General features: G+C 42.8%; 1 protein-coding gene across 3 annotated transcripts in view; it reads left to right on the forward strand.

Moving 5' to 3' along the window:
* SLF1 (SMC5-SMC6 complex localization factor 1) overlaps positions 1 to 20,943 on the forward strand; it is a 147,732-nt gene that overhangs the window by 77,362 nt on the left and 49,427 nt on the right. For all 3 annotated transcript variants that reach the window (XM_068247552.1, XM_068247572.1, XM_068247563.1), the window contains exons 9-12: positions 6,863 to 7,018; positions 9,809 to 9,975; positions 13,720 to 13,860; positions 20,250 to 20,409. In XM_068247552.1, coding sequence (XP_068103653.1) covers positions 6,863 to 7,018; positions 9,809 to 9,975; positions 13,720 to 13,860; positions 20,250 to 20,409 — 624 coding nt within the window. The remainder of the gene's footprint in view (positions 1 to 6,862; positions 7,019 to 9,808; positions 9,976 to 13,719; positions 13,861 to 20,249; positions 20,410 to 20,943) is intronic.

Genomic DNA, 20,943 nt, shown 5'->3' on the forward strand with positions numbered 1-20,943 from the left:
GGTTCCCGTTTATTAAATAAAAGTTTAGCTAGATAACATGGCAGCTAAAGGGCTAGGACTGCTTCCTTACTGCTGTCAGCTCCCGGGTTCAGTATCCAGCATATTAATTTTATGTATGGAATATGGATGTATATCCTATGTGTGCCTGGGTTTTCTCTGGGTACTCTTGTTGTCTCACAAACATACTGGCAGGTCATACTGCAACATGCGTCTTGCTTTTGGCGGTCTGTGGATGTGTAGAAGCCACATGTGAGCACAAGAGCCGGAATTATAGTATTGTCTGAATTTCTCTTTAGATCAGTTTGGATTTTTTTTGAAGGCCTAAAATTAGTATTTGAACGTTGACTGACTCTCAGTCCCCTTTACTCACTTCCCAGAAACTCTTTATCTCTTTGCACTGCATGCTAGCATCAGATCAATAACGGAGCTGAGTCTGCGTATGTACTTACAGTCATGTTTAATTATTTCAGGCGTAATGCACATGCAGGGTGACAGCAGAAACAATACAAGAATAATAGAATATATAACTAAGAGCAGCCACCAAGCTAACATGCTCAGTATGTAAATCAGCAAAACAAAAGATTAATGCTCTTTACTTTGGAGACTCTGCCAGAAGCTCATAAACACCTCACAGAAACATCAAAGGGTTTGTGTGAACAAAAACTAAATATCAAAGGAATCAGTTCCAAATAGGCTGCTACCCTTAAATTCACGCATAGTATACATCAGCTGTAAGTAACAGGATTTCATGGGAACCATCAGAGCTAAGAGAAACATTGATTATATACTCAGACGTGCTTTCAGGGGAGATAACAGATGTTTTATCTTCATATGAGCAAATATACACAGTTTGCCATTGCAAATGAAAAATAAAACGTTTTTTTATTTATTACAGTTATTTAATAACACACTAGTGTGAGTAATTGGTTAGCAATCTTTTCTGTGCTGGAAGTTCTGTTGAGCTTGTGTTACCTGTAAAATTTCTATTATCTTAAAAAGACAAATTTGAAATGTATATAAAGGAGAGAGTTTCTGCACAGATCTGATATTTTATTAAATAGTAAAAACTGCTACAGTGAAGTAAAGACGTATTTGATCCCCTGATGATTTTGCTTGTTTGCCCTCTGTCCAAGAAATGACCAGTCTATAATTGTATAATGGTCACTTCATTGTAGCTATGAGGGACAGGATAATGATAAAAGAACCATCAAAAACCCAGTGCCCCAAATTCAAAGCTTGATGTGCAATGTAATGAGAGATAGTTGGCCATCAGGTTTTCACACATCTCAGGAGGGATTTTGGCCAACCCCTCTTTGCAGATCCTCTCCAAGTCAATGAGGTTTCAAAGCTAATTTTTGGCAACTCAAACCTCCAGCTCCTTCTACAGATTTTCTGTTGGATTAAGGTCTGGAGTCTGGTTAGGCCACTCCTGGTCCTTCATGTGCTCCTTCTTGAGCTACTCCTTTGTTGCCTTGGGCGTGTGTTTTGGATCATTGCGATGCTGAAAGACCCATTCATGACCATGTTCAGTGTTCTATCTGAGGAATGGACGTTCTCGTACTAAACTTACGATTCATTGGCCCCTTAATGCAGTGTCCTACAATTGTCCTGTACCCTCAAGAAAAACTGCTGCAAAGCCAAATGTTTCCACTTCCATGCTTTACTGTGGGTATGGTGTTCTTTGAGTTATACTCAATAATTTTCTTCCTCCAAATACGGCTGTTTGAGTCGATTCCAAAGAGCTTATTTTGGTATCATCTGACCAAAGCACTTTATCCCTAGCCTTCTTTAAATTACTTTTCACTGAACCTCCCCATAAATAAGATACGTAATAGTATGCCAGGTGGGGCGGTGGTTGGGGTGACATTCACTACTTACCTATGGGGGTTGCTCATCTGGCATCTCATCCGTATGGGAGCTGCCATTGCCTGTACTGTGCCTGCATTTTAATTTTCCCTGCGAAGATGTGCTTGCGCTGGAATGCATGTCGGGAGATGTAATCTTTGGATGCGAGTACTTACACTGCCTGTGCCATTTGTTACTGGACATCCCCTTCAGCATCCAACATGAAAGAGACCTTAGAATGGTCAGCTCTACGTCATACATTGGCAAAAAAAAAGAAGAAAAACATCCGGCACTGCAGTATGCGTATGATGTAACATTTAATGCTGTTCAGACTGTAGTCATACAGATGCGTGCAACAACTTGTCAGCAAAATTCATAATGTGAACAATACAGTCCTACCGTGGGCGTGTGGCAGCGGGTGCAGGGTGCAATATGGGCAGCCATATTTCGCACTGCGGTGCTTCTTCTGAGGCTAATCCATGCTGGCACTTAGTCTAGGTCGGGTATTTATTTCCCGATCCATTACGGCGGGTGGGCGGCACGTACTTCCGCCCTGTAACACCCCGCCCACTGGTGCACAGCTGGGCCTATCATCCCCGTTCGCGTAACATCGGGTGGGGATAGAGGAGGAGACTGACGTCAGCGTGACGTCCCTTGTAAACAAAGCCGGTGTATTCCCTGTCTCGATTGAGTACTACACTCATTAGGGAATCGTCAGAGCCTGGCTTGCGGAGAGTTAGTGATGAACAATAGTGAAGGGAAGATGTGTGAGTGAAGGGATCGTGATAGAGGTAAAATAAGATAAATAGAGAGATGGAAGAAGGAAGAAAATGCAAGATAAGAAGCAAGTCTTGCATCTGTCTAGGGTGGCTGGGCGCGGGGGTTTCTGCAATTGCAAAGGGTCATCTTGACTTGGTATCACTACTGTGTGGTCTCCCATCTTTCCAAAATCGGCAGCACTAATTTATGAGAGACCACCACAGTCTGACATACAAGTCTCAAAACAGTCAAACATACTGCATTAAGGAGGGCAGAGGTTGAGGCAAAAAAGTGGAAAAGTCGGGCACAGATAACTGAGCACTCAATACGCGCTCATACAAGGTTATTTAAAACTGCTCCAGAAAACAGGCCAAATCATTATGATCGTTGAACCCTAAGGGCCCCATTGCTTCACTTTTAATAATAATAAGGGATTCTCTTCGCAGAAGGAGACTTGCCCGATCCCCACCCCTTAAAGGGATGTTAACCTGAGTGAGCCTGCAGAATCTCAACACTGCAGGGTCACTGGCATGTTTCTCTCTTACATGCTCAATTAACCTTGGGGCGCCCTTCCTATTATCAATGGAACGCCAATGCTCCTGTATCCTTTCTTTAAGGGGGCGGGTGGTTTTGCCCACATAGAAACGGCCGCAGGGGCACCACAGGGCGTAAACAACGAATATGGTACTACAGGTGATAAGTTCCCGGACTGTCCAATCTAATGCACCTAGGCGATAATGTTTGCCCGTTTGCATGTACTGGCAGTGGGAGCAATGTTTGCACCTGTGGTTTCCCCTCGGCTGTCCCATCTGTAGCCAATTCTCCACCCTTTGACTCCTAAACTCACTGCTGGTGACTTAGTCACAAATGGTAGGTGCACGTCTAAAGGCAACTAAGGGGTTGCGGGCAAAATCTCCTTCAGGACAGGGTCCCCTGTCAGTAAGGACCAATTATTTTCAATAACCCCTCGTAAGTGTCGTGACACGAGGGTAAAGTCAAATGTGAAGGGTACTGCATTCTCCTTCTTGGGACTTTGCGATTTCCATAAAAGGTCCTCTCTTGTTCTGTTCCTGGCTTTATTAAACACTGAATTCACATCCTTGACAAGATAACCCCTACTCGTCAGTCTCTGTTTTAGGTCCTCACTCTGTGATAGAAAATCCGCAAAATTGGAGTTATTCCTCCTGAGGCGGAGAAACTGGCTGTGGGGTATTGAATTCACCATATGTGAAGGATGAAAGCTACCTCTACATAAGAGTGTGTTGGTAGCTGTTGGCTTGCGGTGACCCCTGGTAATCAGGCGGTCACCACAAACCTCCAGCTGCAAGTCAAGAAAGGCTAATTTTTGGGTCCAATTTCAAAAGTAAAGGCCATATTCACCTCGTTGGTATTTAAATATTCAACAAAGTGGCTAAAATCCTCCTCAGTCCCAGACCAGAACACCAGGACGTCGTCCACATATCTGGACCACCTCCTGATGCAAGGCAGAAAGGGATTGGAAGTGGTGGTCTCTCATAAATTAGTGCTGCCAATTTTGGAAAGATGGGAGACCACACAGTAGTGATACCAAGTCTAGATTAATATGACCCATTGCAATTGCAGAAACCCCCGCACCCAGCCACCCTAGCCAGATGCAAGACTTGCTTCTTATCTTGCATTTTCTTCCTTCTTTCATCTCTCTATTCATCTTATTTCACCTCTATCACTATCCCTTCACTCACACATCTTCCCTTCACTATTGTTCATCACTAACTTTCCGCAAGCCAGGCTTTGACGATCCCTAATGAGTGTAGTACTCAATCGAGCTGGGGAATACACCGGCTTTGTTTAGAAGGGACGTCACGCTGACGTCAGTCTCCTCCTCTATCCCCACCCGATGTTACGCGAACGGGGATGATAGGTCCAGCTGTGCACCAGTGGGCGGGGTGTTACAGGGCGGAAGTAGGTGCCGCCCACCCGCCGTAATGGATCGGGAAATAAATACCCGACCTAGACTGAGTGCCAGCGTGGATTAGCCTCAGAAGAAGCACCGCAGTGCGAAACGGCTGTTAGGCTGCCCATATTGCACCCTGCACACGCCCACGGTAGGACTGTATTGTTCACATTATGAATTTTGCTGACAAGTTGTTGCACGCATCTGTATGACTACAGTCTGAACAGCATTAAATGTTACATCATACGCATACTGCAGTGACGGATGTTTTTCTTCTTTCTTTTTGCCAATGTGACTACCCTGTGTATATATCCTGAGCACGCAGCACGTTACCGTGGGCTTGTCTGTATTAGAAGAGATTTCTGCCGACCAATACAGAGAACTCAGTGTGTAGTGCCGACCTCCTTTGAACTTTTTTTTTTTCTTTTGGTACATGTCTACGTCATACACTAGTAGAGGTGAGATAGATCAGATTGCTATCAATTACTTGCATGTTCTACCACTTTACACCATTACATTTTATACAAGATGTGGCCACTGCTGCTGGCTTTGCGCTGCCTACTGTAATTCAAAGCTATGGGACTCTTGAGGTTGCCCAAACTCCCGTCCACACACTCACTTCTGGGACCTTCAGTAAGATGAGGAATGGATATGTCAGATCAATATTTGATCAATAACATGCCCAGACATTGATCATTATGTCCTTCTTTTTATAAGTTTTTCTTAGCTCCAATGTTTATATCCAATCTAACATCTAATGTATTAAAACATATAGTGTATGGCCACCCTAAATATAGTTGTAATTCCTTTCTGAATTCCCAGATATGACTGCACTGAGTGGATTCACTCTTGGAATAATTGCTTTATAAAGTTGCAGCCTATATTCTCTGTATGTTATTAATGAGTAGGCAGCCTTTTATTGGAAGGAAATTAGGAAGCTTTTTATTTAAATGTAGTTAAAGCTATCTTCAGGTAATAACTTTCTTTTAATCCTCGGCTGGCTGGTGTTTGAGGTTTGCCATTAAAATAATCTACATATCACTCAGCATTGACCATCGACTTCACTTTAAGAGGAATTAAGAGCTGGCAGATAACGATAGTAAAGGTGTAAGGTCACTAAAGCTGGCACAATGTCTTCTTGGAGATAAGCTTAGACTTATAAAGGGCTCTGCCACTGCCTGACCTATACACAGAATGTTAAAGTGCATGAATTTTAACATAATACACTCGTCTTTCAAAGACCTTTAACTTTATAGAAAACACCAGAAAAAAAAGTGTGTATAGTTCTAGGGGAAGAAGACTTTATTTTTGTACATAGAACTTTAAGAATCTGGTCTCGGCTTTTGTGGCTGGTGGTTTACAATTATAAAAACCAAGCCAAATAGTCAGAAAAAATTCTTGTTTCAGCTGACAAATGTTGACTGAAAGTATGCCAGTGCGACAGTGAATAGCGTTCACAGTTTACGGCAGGATGACCTGGCCATAAAGCCACATACACAAGTTCAACAAAAGTCTTTTAAAAGTACGATTATCAAACAACTTGAAGAAGTTGGACAACTTTTGTCAAGTAAAAGACATGAAAACGACAAGGCGTTATCACTGATAAGAGGTGACCAACAACTGATAAGGCCCAGCTCAAGTCAATCCAACAGTTGGATTGTCTTAAGGTGCGTCTCAGTGATAACGCCTTGTAGTTTGCATGTCTTTTACTTGACAAAAGTTGTCCAACTTTAAGTTATTTGATAATCGTGCATTTAAAAGACTTTTTTTGAGCGTGTGTATGTGGCTTAAGTGTGAGATTCTCTCCTGATGCCTTATAGAAAAACTCTGTACTGGTGGACTGCGCTTTAGACTGAGCGAGAGCTTTTGCTGTGGTACTGGAAGGTCTTTCCTGAAGCAGGCAGTCGGCAGAAGGGTCCAGGTTCCTATGTCCAATATGGTCTATGTCAATGCCCCTGTTTAAAGAGGCACAGACACATTTTATTACTAAATTATTCAATTTGTATTACTGTTAAAAGCTGTTTTATAAGAATGACATTAACCCCTCCTGCTTTCTGTGCCAGTTCAGTGCGTAAGTAGAAATGACTACAGGGATGTTTTTGCTGCTTTATTGCTTACATTATTATTAGCCTGTTTTACATTATACACATCAGTACTGTCTGCTAAAATATTTCATTTTTTAATGTTGCAGTACCAATAGCAGTGGTACCTGAATGCATGTTTGCATACTGCATTGTAGTTGCACACCTTTAGCTCTTAGAGTAAATGTCATAGTTGTTTTCTCTTCCTGGCGCATTGTCATAATTGTTTGGTTTTACCTTTTAGGCCAAAGGTAATGATATTGGTCGGGCAAGTTTAAACAGGCTGGAAGAACTAATAGACGGACAGTTCATCACAGAGGCATTTGGAGAAATAGAGCACCTCCTTCCATCCGTCTTCCCTGAAAAGTTTTTCATGTCACTCTTTAACCACTTTATACAGGTAATCATTTTTTTTCATATTTTAATGTATTAGTACCAACAGTTTAGTAACTCATCTGTAGTGAGGCAGCAGTCTCTGCTTTAAAGGTCCTTTCACAGTGTCCATTTGCGTTAATTTACAACGGACAAAATCGCAACACAATGCAGTGCCATTCCTATGGTGTTTTCACAAGGAGTGTGGTGGTTGCCTATGAAGGTAATGCACAACAGTAGCAGTAACGCATACTTCAATTGTACTGTACACGTCTTAAGACTCTATGCAACTTTTTGCCACCGTTGCATTGTGTTGTTAAAGAGAATCTGTATTGTTAAAATCGCACAAAAGTAAACATACCAGTGTGTTAGGGGACATCTCCTATTCCCCTCTGTCACAATTTCGCCGCTCCCCGCTGCATTAAAAGTAGTCAAAAACAGTTTTAAAAAGTTTGTTTATAAACAAACAAAATGGCCACCAAAACCGGAAGTAGGTTGATGTCCACATGTCCACACATAGAAAATACATCCATATACAAGCAGGCTGTATACCGCCTTCCTTTTGAATCTCAAGAGATCATTTGTGTGTTTACCTTCTTCCCCCTGCAGCTATCATCCACTGAAGAGTGACAGGCTGATTGTTTCTTCCTGCAGACAGCTCTGCGGTGTCTGTAATTCCTCAGCATGTGACAACCCAGCTCCTTTCACAGCCTAACAGAGGACGATTTATCCAGCTTGTAAAGCTCTCTTTCACTGAGAGAGCAGAGAGGCTGCCTAATCTAAATAACACACACAGGAGTGTGCATAGAGGGGGACTTAAGGGGTGGGCGTGCAGAACAGATCAACAACACTGAAGAATTGGCAGCCTTCCAGACACAGGGCGACAAATCCGACAGGAGAGAGATACGTTGATTTATTACAGAGACGGTGATAGCAGAAAGTGCTGCAGTAAGCCAGAGCACATTCGAATAGGTTTAGGAACTTGTAGGATAGTAGAAAAAAGGATGACATTTTTGTTACAGAGTCTCTTTAAAGGATACCCGAAGTGACGTGACATGATGAGATAGACATGGGTATGTACAGTGCCTAGCACACAAATAACTATGCTGTGTTCCTTTTTTTCTTTCTCTGTCTGAAAGAGTTAAATATCAGGTATGTAAGTGGCTGACTCAGTCCTGACTCAGACAGGAAGTGACTACAGTGTAACCCTCACTGATAAGAAATTCCAACTATAAAACACTTTCCTAGCAGAAAATGGCTTCTGAGAGCAAGAAAGAGATAAAAAGGGGAATTTCTTATCAGTGAGGGTCACACTGTAGTCACTTTCTATCTGAGTCAGGACTGAGTCAGCTACTTACATACCTGATATTTAACTCTTTCAGGCAGAGAGAAAAAATGGAGCACAGCCTAGTTATTTGTGTGCTAGGCACTGTACATACCCATCCTATCTCATCATGTCACGTCACTTTGGGTATCCTTTAATGCAACGTGCACATTATGAAAGGACCCTAAAGCTCATGTTCCGTTATGGACCAAACCTAGTCTAGAGTTTTGACACCTGTATGTAATACCTGTTTTTAACTTTTTGGTGCTCTCTGTTTGCTCCCTTCTATAACCTCATAAATGGCTGCTGCTTGTTCACTTACAGCTCCAGGCTGGAGATAATATACCGAACATCTCACTTGTTTTACCGCTTGCTTTATAGTTTGTGAATTAACATCTATACTGTATTTATCTCACATCGGTAACTTTAGTTTTCCATGCAATAAACAGCCTTTGGGAATTGACATTTAACAAAACATTTGATAAAATCAGTTGTTACATAGTTACATAGTTATTTTGGTTGAAAAAAGGCATACGTCCATCGAGTTCAACCAGTACAAAGTACAACTCCAGCCCGTCCCCCACATACCCCTGTTGATCCAGAGGAAGGCGAAAAAACCCCCACAAGGCATGGTCCAATTAGCCCCAAAAGGGAAAAATTCCTTCCTGACTCCAGATGGCAATCAGATAAAATCCCTGGATCAACATCATTAGGCATAACCTAGTAATTGTAGCCATGGATGTCTTTCAACGCAAGGAAAGCATCTAAGCCCCCTTTAAATGCAGGTATAGAGTTTGCCATAACAACTTCCTGTGGCAATGCATTCCACATCTTAATCACTCTTACTGTAAAGAACCCTTTCCTAAATAAATGGCTAAAACGTTTTTCCTCCATGCGCAGCTCATGTCCTCTAGTCCTTTGAGAAGGCCTAGGGACAAAAAGCTCATCCGCCAAGCTATTATATTGCCCTCTGATGTATTTATACATGTTAATTAGATCTCCTCTAAAGTTGTCTTTAGCTCTACCGCTTGTGGTAATGCTTTGTGAATTTAGGCCTTAGTGGATTTCACTTTTTGGCTTATAAGCCTGGACCATGTGGAGCAGGACTGTGGAGTCGGAGCAATTTTGGGTACCTGGAGTCGGTGGTTTTAATAAACTGAGGAGTCGGAGTCAGATGATTTTTGTTAATAATCCACAGCCCTGATGTGGACCCTGGACTGTACACATTACAGTTTATGTCCTGTAAGTGGTCGATTAAAATATCAAGTAATACTAGTTATTCACATATTCATACATTTCTTGTCAGCTGTCTGAAGTTCCTCAGCCACAACATGTAGTATCAGTGAGTGGACAGGTCTCAGCTATTCTGTAAAATGAATATTTTCATGTATTGAAACCTGCTGTATGTCTTTCAGTATGGTTTATGCTTTATTTTTTCACACACAAGGGTTTGCTTTTGTTTAATCTCTAACTTTGAATAGTTTTTTATTACAGGGAAATGTAGACATCAGCCATTTTGGTCGTTTTTTTGGTGCGTTTTCCAACCTCTTATTTTATCATCCTCCATGGGAATCTGTACATATGTCCCAGTTTTACCTCAATATACTGCAGTGTCCTGTGTGCAAAAAGGGAACCTGGTCCTTCATCGAAACACTAATACGGTAAAGTTATTAATCTGAATAAATTATCATTCTAATTTAAATAAAATCTGTAATGCATGCACAGCAAAGTAACTCTACTTAAACTAGGCATATGTGAAGGTTACTCAGGTAAATGACCATGTTTTCCTGATCAAAAATCAGGAACTACTAGTAATCATTATTATTATTATTAATTGGATTTATATAGCACCAACATATTACCCAGCGCTGTACATTAAATACGTTTACAGACATTGATAATAGGGGTGACCGTCAACACACAACAGAACAATAAGCAATATGGTACACAATGCCAGAGCAAAGGTGATCATACATCAGACAGCTTGGTGGCCGATCGACTATCCAATGCTGTTATCATAATCTAATGGACACCTGTGCCTCCAAGTGCATGCCCAGTTGACGATGCAACCAATTTCAGGCTGAAATTGGTTATATGCATTGATCGTACATGCTGCAAGATGTAGGGCAGACATGCTTGATCGGGTGTGCAGCAGTAATGGCCTAGTGTAAAATGTGCCCCATGCATTATACTTTACTTGTCGGTGTCTGACAGTAAAAATGAATGCACTGAAAGTACCTGGCTAGTTGGGTCCTGTAGTTCCTTTTCCTGTTGAGACGTAAGTTCAGTTTCATTGAACAGACCAGTTCTCTGACTGCTTTTCAGACTCCTCCCCCTATCCTAACATCACCTACTTCAGATAGTCAAAGAAGACCTGGAAGGCAGCAGACAGTCTTTCCCTTGTTAACCAATCAGTAAGGCCCAACACGCTTTTCACTCATTCCATTAATACAGTACATACTGGTAAATCTTACCAATAGAATAGTAGTGTAACAAGGCTCTGATCAGTGGCGTCGCTAGGGGCTTTGATCCGGGGCACTGCCCCTGAACCTGTTGCCTTGGTGCCCCGGATCATACTGAGCGGCAGGAGGGGGAGCGGGCATAGTGTAGTTAAAAACTTACCTTCCGATTAGATCCCCGCAGGCACAGCCTCCATCCTACTTCCTCCCTCGACGTCCATCGCCTTGGTTACAGGGCCCCATGTGATGACGTGACCAATGTCCTCACAGGGGGCACTGTTACCGATGCAAGGGACACCAGGACAGGAAGTAGGAAAAAGACAGAAAGCGCATGCGTGCCGGGATCAGAAGGTGAGTTTTTAACTAAACTATACCCGCTCCGCCCAGCGCCCCCCCCTCCTGCCGCTGTCTAACCTATACTGGGGGGAACCTACCTATCTAACCTACACTGGAGGCACCTACCTAAAACCTACACTGGAGGAACCTACCTATCTAACCTATACTGGGGGGCACCTACCTATCTAACCTATACTGGGGGGAACCTACCTATCTAACCTACACTGGAGGCACCTACCTATCTAACCTACACTTGTGGCACCTACCTATCTAACCTATATTGGAGGCACCTACCTATCTAACCTTTACTGGGGGCACCTACCTATCTAACCTACACTGGAGGCACCTACCTATCTAACCTATATTGGAGGCACCTACCTATCTAACGTATATTGGAGGCACCTACCTATCTAACCTTTACTGGGGCTACCTACCTATCTAACCTACACTGGAGGCACCTACCTATGGGGGGAACCTACCTTTCTAACCCACACTGGAGGCACCTACCTATCTAACCTACACTGGAGCCACCTACCTATCTAACCTATACTGGGGGCACCTACCTATCTACCCTATACTGGGGGCACCTAAATATCTAACCTATACTGGGGGAACCTACCTATCTAACCTATACTGGGGGGCACCTACCTATTTAACCTGTATGGGGGGCACCTACCTATCTAACCTATACTGGGGGAACCTACCTATCTAACCTACACTGGAGGCACCTACCTATCTAACCTACACTGGAGGCACCTACCTATCTAACCTATACTGGGGGCACCTACCTATCTACCCTATACTGGGGGCACCTACCTATCTACCCTATACTGGGGGCACCTACCTATCTAACCTATACTGGGGGAACCTACCTATCTATCTATACTGGGGGCACCTACCTATTTAACCTGTACTGGGGGCACCTACCTATACTGGGGGAACCTACCTATCTAACCTACACTGGAGGCACCTACCTATCTAACCTACACTGGAGGCACCTACCTATCTAACCTTTACTGGGGGCATCTAATGATCTACAGCCAAGCAAAGCCTCAGGGCCCCAGGCCAGCAAAGCAAACCCCCCATCCTAGCAAAGCCTCCTGCTCTCAGCCCAGCAAAGCGTACAGCCTAGTAAAGCCCCCAGCCCATCAAAATGCCCCCAGACCAGCAAAGCCGCCCAGCAAATTGCCCTGCCCAGCAGAGCCCCCAGCAAGTAACTGAGCAAAGCCAGGGTGGCTCAAAATCACTGCCAGCCAAGCTAGCACAGCATCACCACCAGCCAGGCCAGCATAGCTTAGCATAACCACCAGCCGGGCCAGCACAGCATCACCGCCAGCCGAGTACAGCACACAGGCCAGCCAGCTGAAGACAAGACAGAAGCCAGGTGAGTGGCTTATTTATGTGAAATACTGACTATTGAATATATTTAAGTTACGCCACTGCTATGTTCATATACATTTGGCCCCACCTACACCACGCCCACTTTCTGGGGCATTACCACGCCCCTTTTTGCCGCAGCGCTACGCGCGCCGCTCACTTATTACCTTTTGGTGCCCCGGATCTCCTAGCAACCTAGAAACGCCCCTGGCTCTGATAGAGCACCAGAAACAAATCTGACCAGAAGATTTGCACAAAATAACTAGATACAGGAAACTAGAATACCCCTCTTTTTAGTGGCATAAATACATTACACTGTGGACGGCAGTCCCCCTCCCCCCCCCCCCTCTTCAGTACAGGTAGCCAGGTAACAGTCTTCCCCCATCCCCCTCCCTTCAGTATATGTAGCCAGATGGCAGTCTCCCCCACCCCCCTCCCTTCAGTATAGGTAGCCAAGTATCAGTCTCATCTCCATCCCCCTTCCCTTTTTATAGATAGCCAGGTAGCCGTTTCTCATCATCACCCCCCTCCCTTCAGTATAGGTAGTCGTCTTCCCCATCCCCCCTCCTTTCAGTATTGGCAGCCAGGTAGTAGTCTTCCCCCCCCCCCCCCCCTTCAGTATAATTAAGTTATCTGTCTCGTCGCTCACCTCTCCACTGGGCTACAGCGAGGAAACTTTCTCTTCCCCTTCAGCTGCTGTGCGTCTCTCCCACTCTCCACCTAGTATCATCATGTGATGTGTCAGCATGTTACCTGCGAATCACATGTTGGACATGTTGGTGTCGGCTGAAGAGTGAGAGACCTTAGGCAGCAGCATATGTGGCCTTGCCACAAATACAGGCCTAGATTTGGGGGCTTGAAACGTTATCTTAAGATATTTGCCAGGAACTGGGTTTTGATTAGTTTGAAATGTATAAGAATATTATGACCAGTTCACAGATATACGTTGCTGTAACATATGCATTCAGCACAAAACATAAGAGTCTGGTGCAGAGGCATGCATTTGATGAATGGTAATGCATTACTCTATCTGAAAATGTGCACTGCTGTATTGTAGTTTGGTATAAAATACAGCGACAGAGGTGTAAAGGGGTCCATGCGGAAGCACTGATGCATTGCATGTTTTCTTGTATGCTCAGTGTCTGTGTTTACATTGCAACACACCAGACACCATGCGAACAGGCCCTTTATCTGTTTGTTGGTTTATAATCTCATTGTAATTTTGTTTTACAGATGTTTTTTCAATAATTTCTGCTTATGCCATGAAACATCAGATCTGGCAATGGATAGTAACAAAAGGAGAAAAATTGCTGCAACAGTACTGAAGTTTGTCACAAATGTGATGCAAGAAGAAGTCAAATTTCTTACCATGAAGTGAGAGCTTTTTATTGTATGCCTAGAAACATTAGAAAAAAAAAAACCTATGAGCTTAATTAACACTGGCAGTGGTACACAAAGCTGAGCTCTGCTGCTGACCATGGCAGAGTATGGAGCGACAGAAGCATATTCAGTACAAGTTAATGGAGATCACAATCGCTGACTCTCCAATGCATTTGGATGCATTTCATACACACCTCATTCCACAGCAGGTGATTGGAACAGTGCTGCTGTAGTGAATAGAGAGGCTGACAGTAACAGGAAAGAGCAATTTACAATGCTGCCCATAATTATTCATACTCCTGGCAAATTTTGACTTCGTTACTTTTATTCAACCAGCAAGTAATTTTTTAATGAGAAATTACACAGGTGTCTCCCAAAAGATAGTAAGACGATGTACAAGAGCTATTATTGTGGGGAAAAAACATTTCTCAGCTTTTATTTACATTTAAGCAAAAAGTGTCCAGCCCCAAATTATTCATACCCTTCACAAACTGTCACAGTCTGTGGGAAAATCCAAAGTTCTATACCATTCCAAACAGTCCAAGCTGTTCTAAAGCATCCTAATTACCCTGATTAATTGGGAACAGCTGTTTTAATCAACTTAACAGGTGAAAAACAGCAGCTCTCTGCAGTTGGTTTGTGGACAGTCATGGCTAAGACAAAGGAGCTCAGTGAGGACCTGTGGCTGCGCATTGTGGCTGCTCACAAGTCAGGAAAGGGCTACAAGGCCATTTCAAAATGTTTTCAAGTTCCAGTGGTTACAGTGCAAAGTATTATTAAAAAGTACAAGATGTTCCACGCTTTGGAAAATCTCAGAGGACATGGTCGGAAGCCAAAAGTGACACCTGTGCTGGCCAGGAGGCTAGTGAGAAAGGTGAAAAAGTATTCAAGGATCACCACCAAGGCCATCCTGGTGAATCTTGGGTCTGCTGGTGGCAATGTCTCAAGGCAGACAATCCAACAGACACTGCACACTACTGGGTTCCATGGATGCAGACCAAGATTTGTTTGTTTGGTCATAATGGTGTTTCCTTCATTTGGCGTAAAAAAGGAGTAGCCTTCAACCAAAAGAACACCATTCCCACTGTCAAACATGGTGGTGGGAACCTAATGCTTTGGGGGTGTTTTTCAGCCAATGGACCAGAGAACCTAATGAAAGTAAACGGCAGCATGGAAAAAAGCAATACATGAGGATTCTCAACAACATCAGGCGGTCTGTAGAGAAACTTGGCCTTGGGCACCAGTGGACATTTCAGCATAACAATGACCCAAAGCACACAGCAAAAGTGTTGGAGAAATGGTTAGCAGACAACAACATTAACTACTTTGGCCTCCTGGACGTACTAGCTACGCCCAGGAGGCCATGTGCGCGCTCCCGGCCGCGGATCGTTAGCCCACAAATTAGTGAATCGGGCTATGGTGCCCGATCACTGATTCCTCTCCCCCGCAGAAAAAGCGACAGCTTCTCTCAGAAGCTCCGCTTTTTCTGGCTGTTGCGTCCCCCATACGTCCCTCTAAGCGTATGTTACGCTTAGAATGACGTCATGTAAACAAACTCATGGCCGCCATCTTGTGGCCAAAAAGTAAAACTACAACTAAAAGTAAAAAAAAAAAACCTTAACACACATTTATATTCTAAAAGTTCTGTTTACATCCCACCCTCCCAAAAAATGCCCAAATAAAATGTTTAACCACTTCACCTCCCTTGCTACGCTTATCTACTCCCCACAAAACTTCATCTGAAGCTCAGGAGAGTAGATAGGCGTACTTGTGGTAAACAGTGTGCTGTATGCCCAATAAGCTATCTGATTATGTATATAGGGTATCATTTTAACCGTGACAAGTGAGAGAATAGATTTTGTGTTGTTTGACAACTGAGGGATAAGTCATGTGATTGTTTTTACCGGAAAACTGAATGAAAAGCAATAAAACTGTTATTTTCATGTACTCTATACCCCAAAAGTGACAGCATTGAAAAGAGAATACATAGTTACCCTAGGGACTTAGCTTTTAAAATATGTATGCCATGAGAGTGTATTACTGTTAATCATGAAGATAAGGGCTTTTAATTACTGATAGAGTACAATGAGAAAACAAACACAAACCAGAAACTAATATATTATCGCCATACATTGTACTAGGAACATTATTTAAATGTTGAGATAACCAGGACAAATTAGCAAATACAATGTGTGGGTTTTACCTATGGTAACATTGTTTATTTGAAAACTATAGTGGATGGAAATGGAGAAATAGTGTATTTTTACTTTTTTTTCTTATTTTTTCCTTTAAAATGCACAGACAATAACATAATTACTAAAAGCAAATATCACCCTCACAAAGCATAATTTGTGGCAAAAAAAAACAAGATATAGATCATTTACATCTGATGAGTAGCAATAAAGTTATTGGTGAATGAATGGGAGGAGCGCTGAAATGTGAAAAGTGCTCTGGTTTTTAAGCAAAAAACCCTGTGGTGCTGAAGTGGTTAATATAAAAAAACAAAAACATTACAATAATAAAAAAAAATGTAAATATTTACCTAAGGGTCTAAACTTTTTAAATATCAATGTAAAGATGAAATATTTCTATACTTTTTTTATTTTAAACTTGTAAATAGTGATCGATGCAAAACGGAAAAAATGCACCTTTATTTCCAAATAAAATATTGTCGCCATACATTGTGATAGGGACATAATTTTAACGGTGTAATAACCAGGACATATGGGCAAATACAATACGGGAGTTTTGATTATGGAGGCATGTATTATTTTAAAACTATAATGGCTGAAAACTGAGAAATAATGATTTTTTTTCCATTTTTCTCTTATTCTTCCTGTTAAAATGCATTTACAGTAAAGTGGCTCTAAGCAAAATGTACCCCCCAAAGAAAGCCTAATTGGTGGCAGAAAAAACAAGATATAGATCAGTTCATTGTGATAAGTAGTGATAAAGTTATAGGCTAATGAATGGGAGGTGAACATTGCTCGGATGCATAAAGTGAAAACGACTGAAGGCTAAAGTGGTTAAGGTTTTGGTGTGGTCCAGCCAGAGTCCCGGCTTGAATCCAATTTAGAATCTGCGGGGGGAGCTAAAGATCAGGGTGATGGCAAGAAGACCCTCCAACCTGAAAGATTTGGAGCTCATTGCTAAAGATGAATGGGCAAAAATACCTGTGGAGACATACAAAAAGCTGGTCTGCAATTACAGGAAGTGTTTGACTGCTGTAATAGCCAATAAAGGCTTTTCTATTGATTATTAAGAAAGGTATAAATAATTTTAGACTGGACACTTTTTGCTCAAATGTAAATAAAAGCTGAGAAATTTTGTTTTGTTTTTTTCCCACAATAATGCCTCTTGTACATCGTCTTATTATCTTTTGGGAGACACCTATGTAATTTCCCGTTAAAAAATGACTTGCTGGTTGAATAAAAGTAACTTTAACCGCTTGCCGACCGCGTCACGCCAATGGGCGTGGTCGCGGCGGCAGCCCCAGGACCAGCTTAACGCTGATTGGTGTAAAGTCTTTGGGGCTCGCAGTGCATGCTGCGCGTGCATCTCCTGTTAGTGGGTGGAGCAGAGCTCCGTCTTCAGTCTCCGAGCGGCGGTTGCCGCTCGGGAGACTGCTAGACAGCGGAACCGCCGTCTAATTACATTGTACAGCGCTGCGATCAGCAGCAGCGCTGTACTGGAGACAGCCATGTAACACGGCTGTCCCCATGGGGCCTATGAGAGCGATCGGCTCTCATAGGCAGAAGCCTATGACAGCTGATCGCCGTTATTGGCTGGCTGTGGGGTGGGAGGGAGTGAAAAGCAAGAGGTAAAAAAAAAAATAGGCAGATGTATAAAAAAAGACAATATTTATACAAAACAAATAAACACTGGGAGGGGGGGGGGGGGGCAATCAGACCCCACCAACAGAGAGCTCTGTTGGTGGGAAGAAAAGGGGGGAGGAATCACTGGTGTGCTGTGTTGTGCGGTCCTGCAGCTTGGCCTTAAAGCTGCAGTGGCCTTTTTTGACAAAAATAGCCTGGTCTTTAGGGGGGGGGGGGGGGGTAAAGCCCATGGTCTTTAAGAGGTTAAGTTAAAATTTGCCAGGGGTATGAATAATTATGGGCAGCACTGTAGTGTGAAGAGACCTCAAAGGTTCATTGGATTGGGTGTTAAATGCGCATGCAGAAGCAATAAGTTGTACAATCAAACAAACAATGTAATAAAAAAAAAAAAAAAATCTCCTTCACCAGCAAACCTAATACAGAATAACCAAAGACCACATGGTAACCTAGAACCACCAGGAAAGTGTAAAGATATAAAAGAGACAGAAAAGTCTTTCTATTAAAAAGCAACACTGACTACAAATGTGCCTTCTTAAAATAGAAGGTATTTGTGATAATTCAGCTTTGAGTACACAACTGTGGTTTCCCATGATGAATTAACTCCCAAATATGCAAATCATCTCTTTATGCCTCTGCAGGTGCAGAAAAAGAGTGACCAAGATTGCCTCTGACCCCTCTCACCCTGCTCACTGCATCTTCCAGCTTATGCCTTCAGGCCTCTTGCACACTGCAAGTGATTCCGATTCAGATTCCGCTTTTTAATCAGTTTTTACATCCGATTCAGATTCCGATTTGCAGTGTGCAGGGAGCAAACTGCAAATCGGAATCGGAATCGGATGTAAAAACTGATTAAAAATCGGAATCACTTGCAGTGTGCAAGAGGCCTAAGGGTTGAAATGCCAGTCAGTCAAAACAAAAACTTCTAGGAATAGGAACAGCTTCTTCCCTCAGGCATTAGCCATGCTTAATGTGGAACCAGGCTAGAGCTGCTAAGACAGGAAAGCATTACAGCACAGAAGTGGCAGGGCCGGCACTGCTATTCAAGCAAAAGGGCAAATGGCTCAGGGCCCCCTTGATGGAGTAGAGTTGTCTGTACATGCAGATAGGCACCCAGTATAACAAGTAAGAACTCTTTACTAAAGAAAAACATGCAGGGATAAAACATACACTACCATCAGGTGTACTGCAGGTTAAAGTAATTCTGCTGATACTGTCAACACCCCTGACCGCTGCAGAAACCCTCCATCGCCGGACCCTGCCCAGTGGTCCCCCCCCCCTTGACTTGTAATATCTACACTGTGTGTCTTTGTATTGTTTTGCCTCTGCCCATTGAGCAACTGCCAATTCGCTCTCACTCTATGTGCATTCAGTGCTGTGGACAGTGACTTTGCATATGCTGTCTCCATCCACAGATTGAACATCCATGCAACAAGGATATGACATGTCCATTGCATCAGGCATTCCATAATAGCATTGCTATTATGTGTCCAACTTCTGCAAGGCGTCTGGAAAAGTCGTGCAGGTCGGGACTTTGGGTTCCATCACTACAAGGACACCAGACAGAACGGATATATCAACACAGCTGTGAACGGATCCTATGTTTAACATAGGATACATCAAAGTGTCCGTCATCCATCGTGTTCCATGAATTAGAGCATTTTTAGGGGTGTTTCACACAAGGAGAACTTTTAAAGAGGTTATCTGATCGCCAGCGCTGAAAAGTACCTGGACAATAAAATCCTGTGGGCTATTTTACACCAAATCATTCCAAGATCATGTTTTGGTGTGACACAGCCCTAAGGCTCGACTGTGGACTTAGCCTCTCAAACACACAATGTATGATTACCTCATATACTCGTGTATAAACCTAATTTTGTAGCACAAAAAATGTGCTGAAAAGTTACCACCCTCGCCTTATATGCGAATCAATGAAGCCAAACAGTGGAACAAGTTTTGGAGCATAGTGTACTGCTCAAGACTACCTGTGTCCCCGACTTGCAGAGCGTGCAAGCAACATGACAACGGTGCAATAATCTGGGATTTTTCTTGTGTGGCAATCGCTGTCTCTCATATCTACAGTATAACACCATCTAGTGGTGTCTTGAGACACAGATGTATCATCCTTGGTGCACATCTGGCTATGGGGATAGGGGATGACTTGTACTGGGGGCACATCTGGCTACTGTAGAGAGTGCTATACTGGGGAGGGGGCTTATACATGAGTCGATCACTTTTTCCTGGTTTCTAAGGGAAACGTGGGTATCTCGGTTTATATGCGAGTATATACGGTAGCCAATTTTACCACCTTCATGTAATAAGAGAGCTTACCTACACAATCTGCTCATAGTATTCACAATCGACCCTCATACTACTATAGAGTGGTAAAATTGGCCAGTCATTAACCAGTCCAAATCATATGTTTGTATGCACCTTTTGTCTTTTGCATTTAAGATTTGTTTTTCCTATTCTGTTCTGTAGACAGCATAAGTAGGTCTAGTAACAAATCTAATATGTCTAATATTTCTCAATTTGCTCTTATTATGCTAGGCTTTTAGAAAATAGAGAATCACAGAAAACGTTGTTTCCATCTTTCATTGTCGGACTCTTTTGGTCAGAGACCAGAACTATGATGTTCTTCACCAAGAATCTAAACGTCCTAACAGATCTGGTGATTATGTTAAGTAAGAAAACGCATCATTGTGACAGTGTAAGTATTATAGTAATTGTGACAAAAAGTTATTTTCTCGCTTAAACTAAATTGTTTCTCTGCTTTAGTTTACTGACAGGTGAGTAGTCTGATAATCCAGGAGGTGCTGCTCAGTCAGATCAACAGATTCCTGTTGAAATGGGTTAAAGTGAACCCGAGCTGGAAGTGATATGAAGGCTGCCATATTTATTTCCTTTTACGCAATACCATTTGCCTGGCTATTCTGCTGATCCTCTGACTCTGATACCTTTGCGTTTAGTTGGACCATCATTTATTTTTAAACAGGACAATGACCCCAAACACACCTCCAGGCTGTGTAAGGGCTATTTGACCAGGAAGGAGAGTGATGGGGTGCTGCGCCAGATGACCTGGCCTCCACAGTCACCAGACCTGAACCCAATTGAGATGGTTTGGGGTGAGCTGTACCGCAGAGTGAAGGCAAAAAGGCCAACAAGTGCTAAGCATCTCTGGGAACTCCTTCAAGACTGTTGGAAGACCATTTCAGGTGACTACCTCTTGAAGCTTATCAAGAGA

This window comes from Hyperolius riggenbachi, chromosome 1, assembly GCF_040937935.1.
Source record: "Hyperolius riggenbachi isolate aHypRig1 chromosome 1, aHypRig1.pri, whole genome shotgun sequence".
Classification (NCBI taxonomy): Eukaryota; Metazoa; Chordata; class Amphibia; order Anura; family Hyperoliidae; genus Hyperolius; species Hyperolius riggenbachi.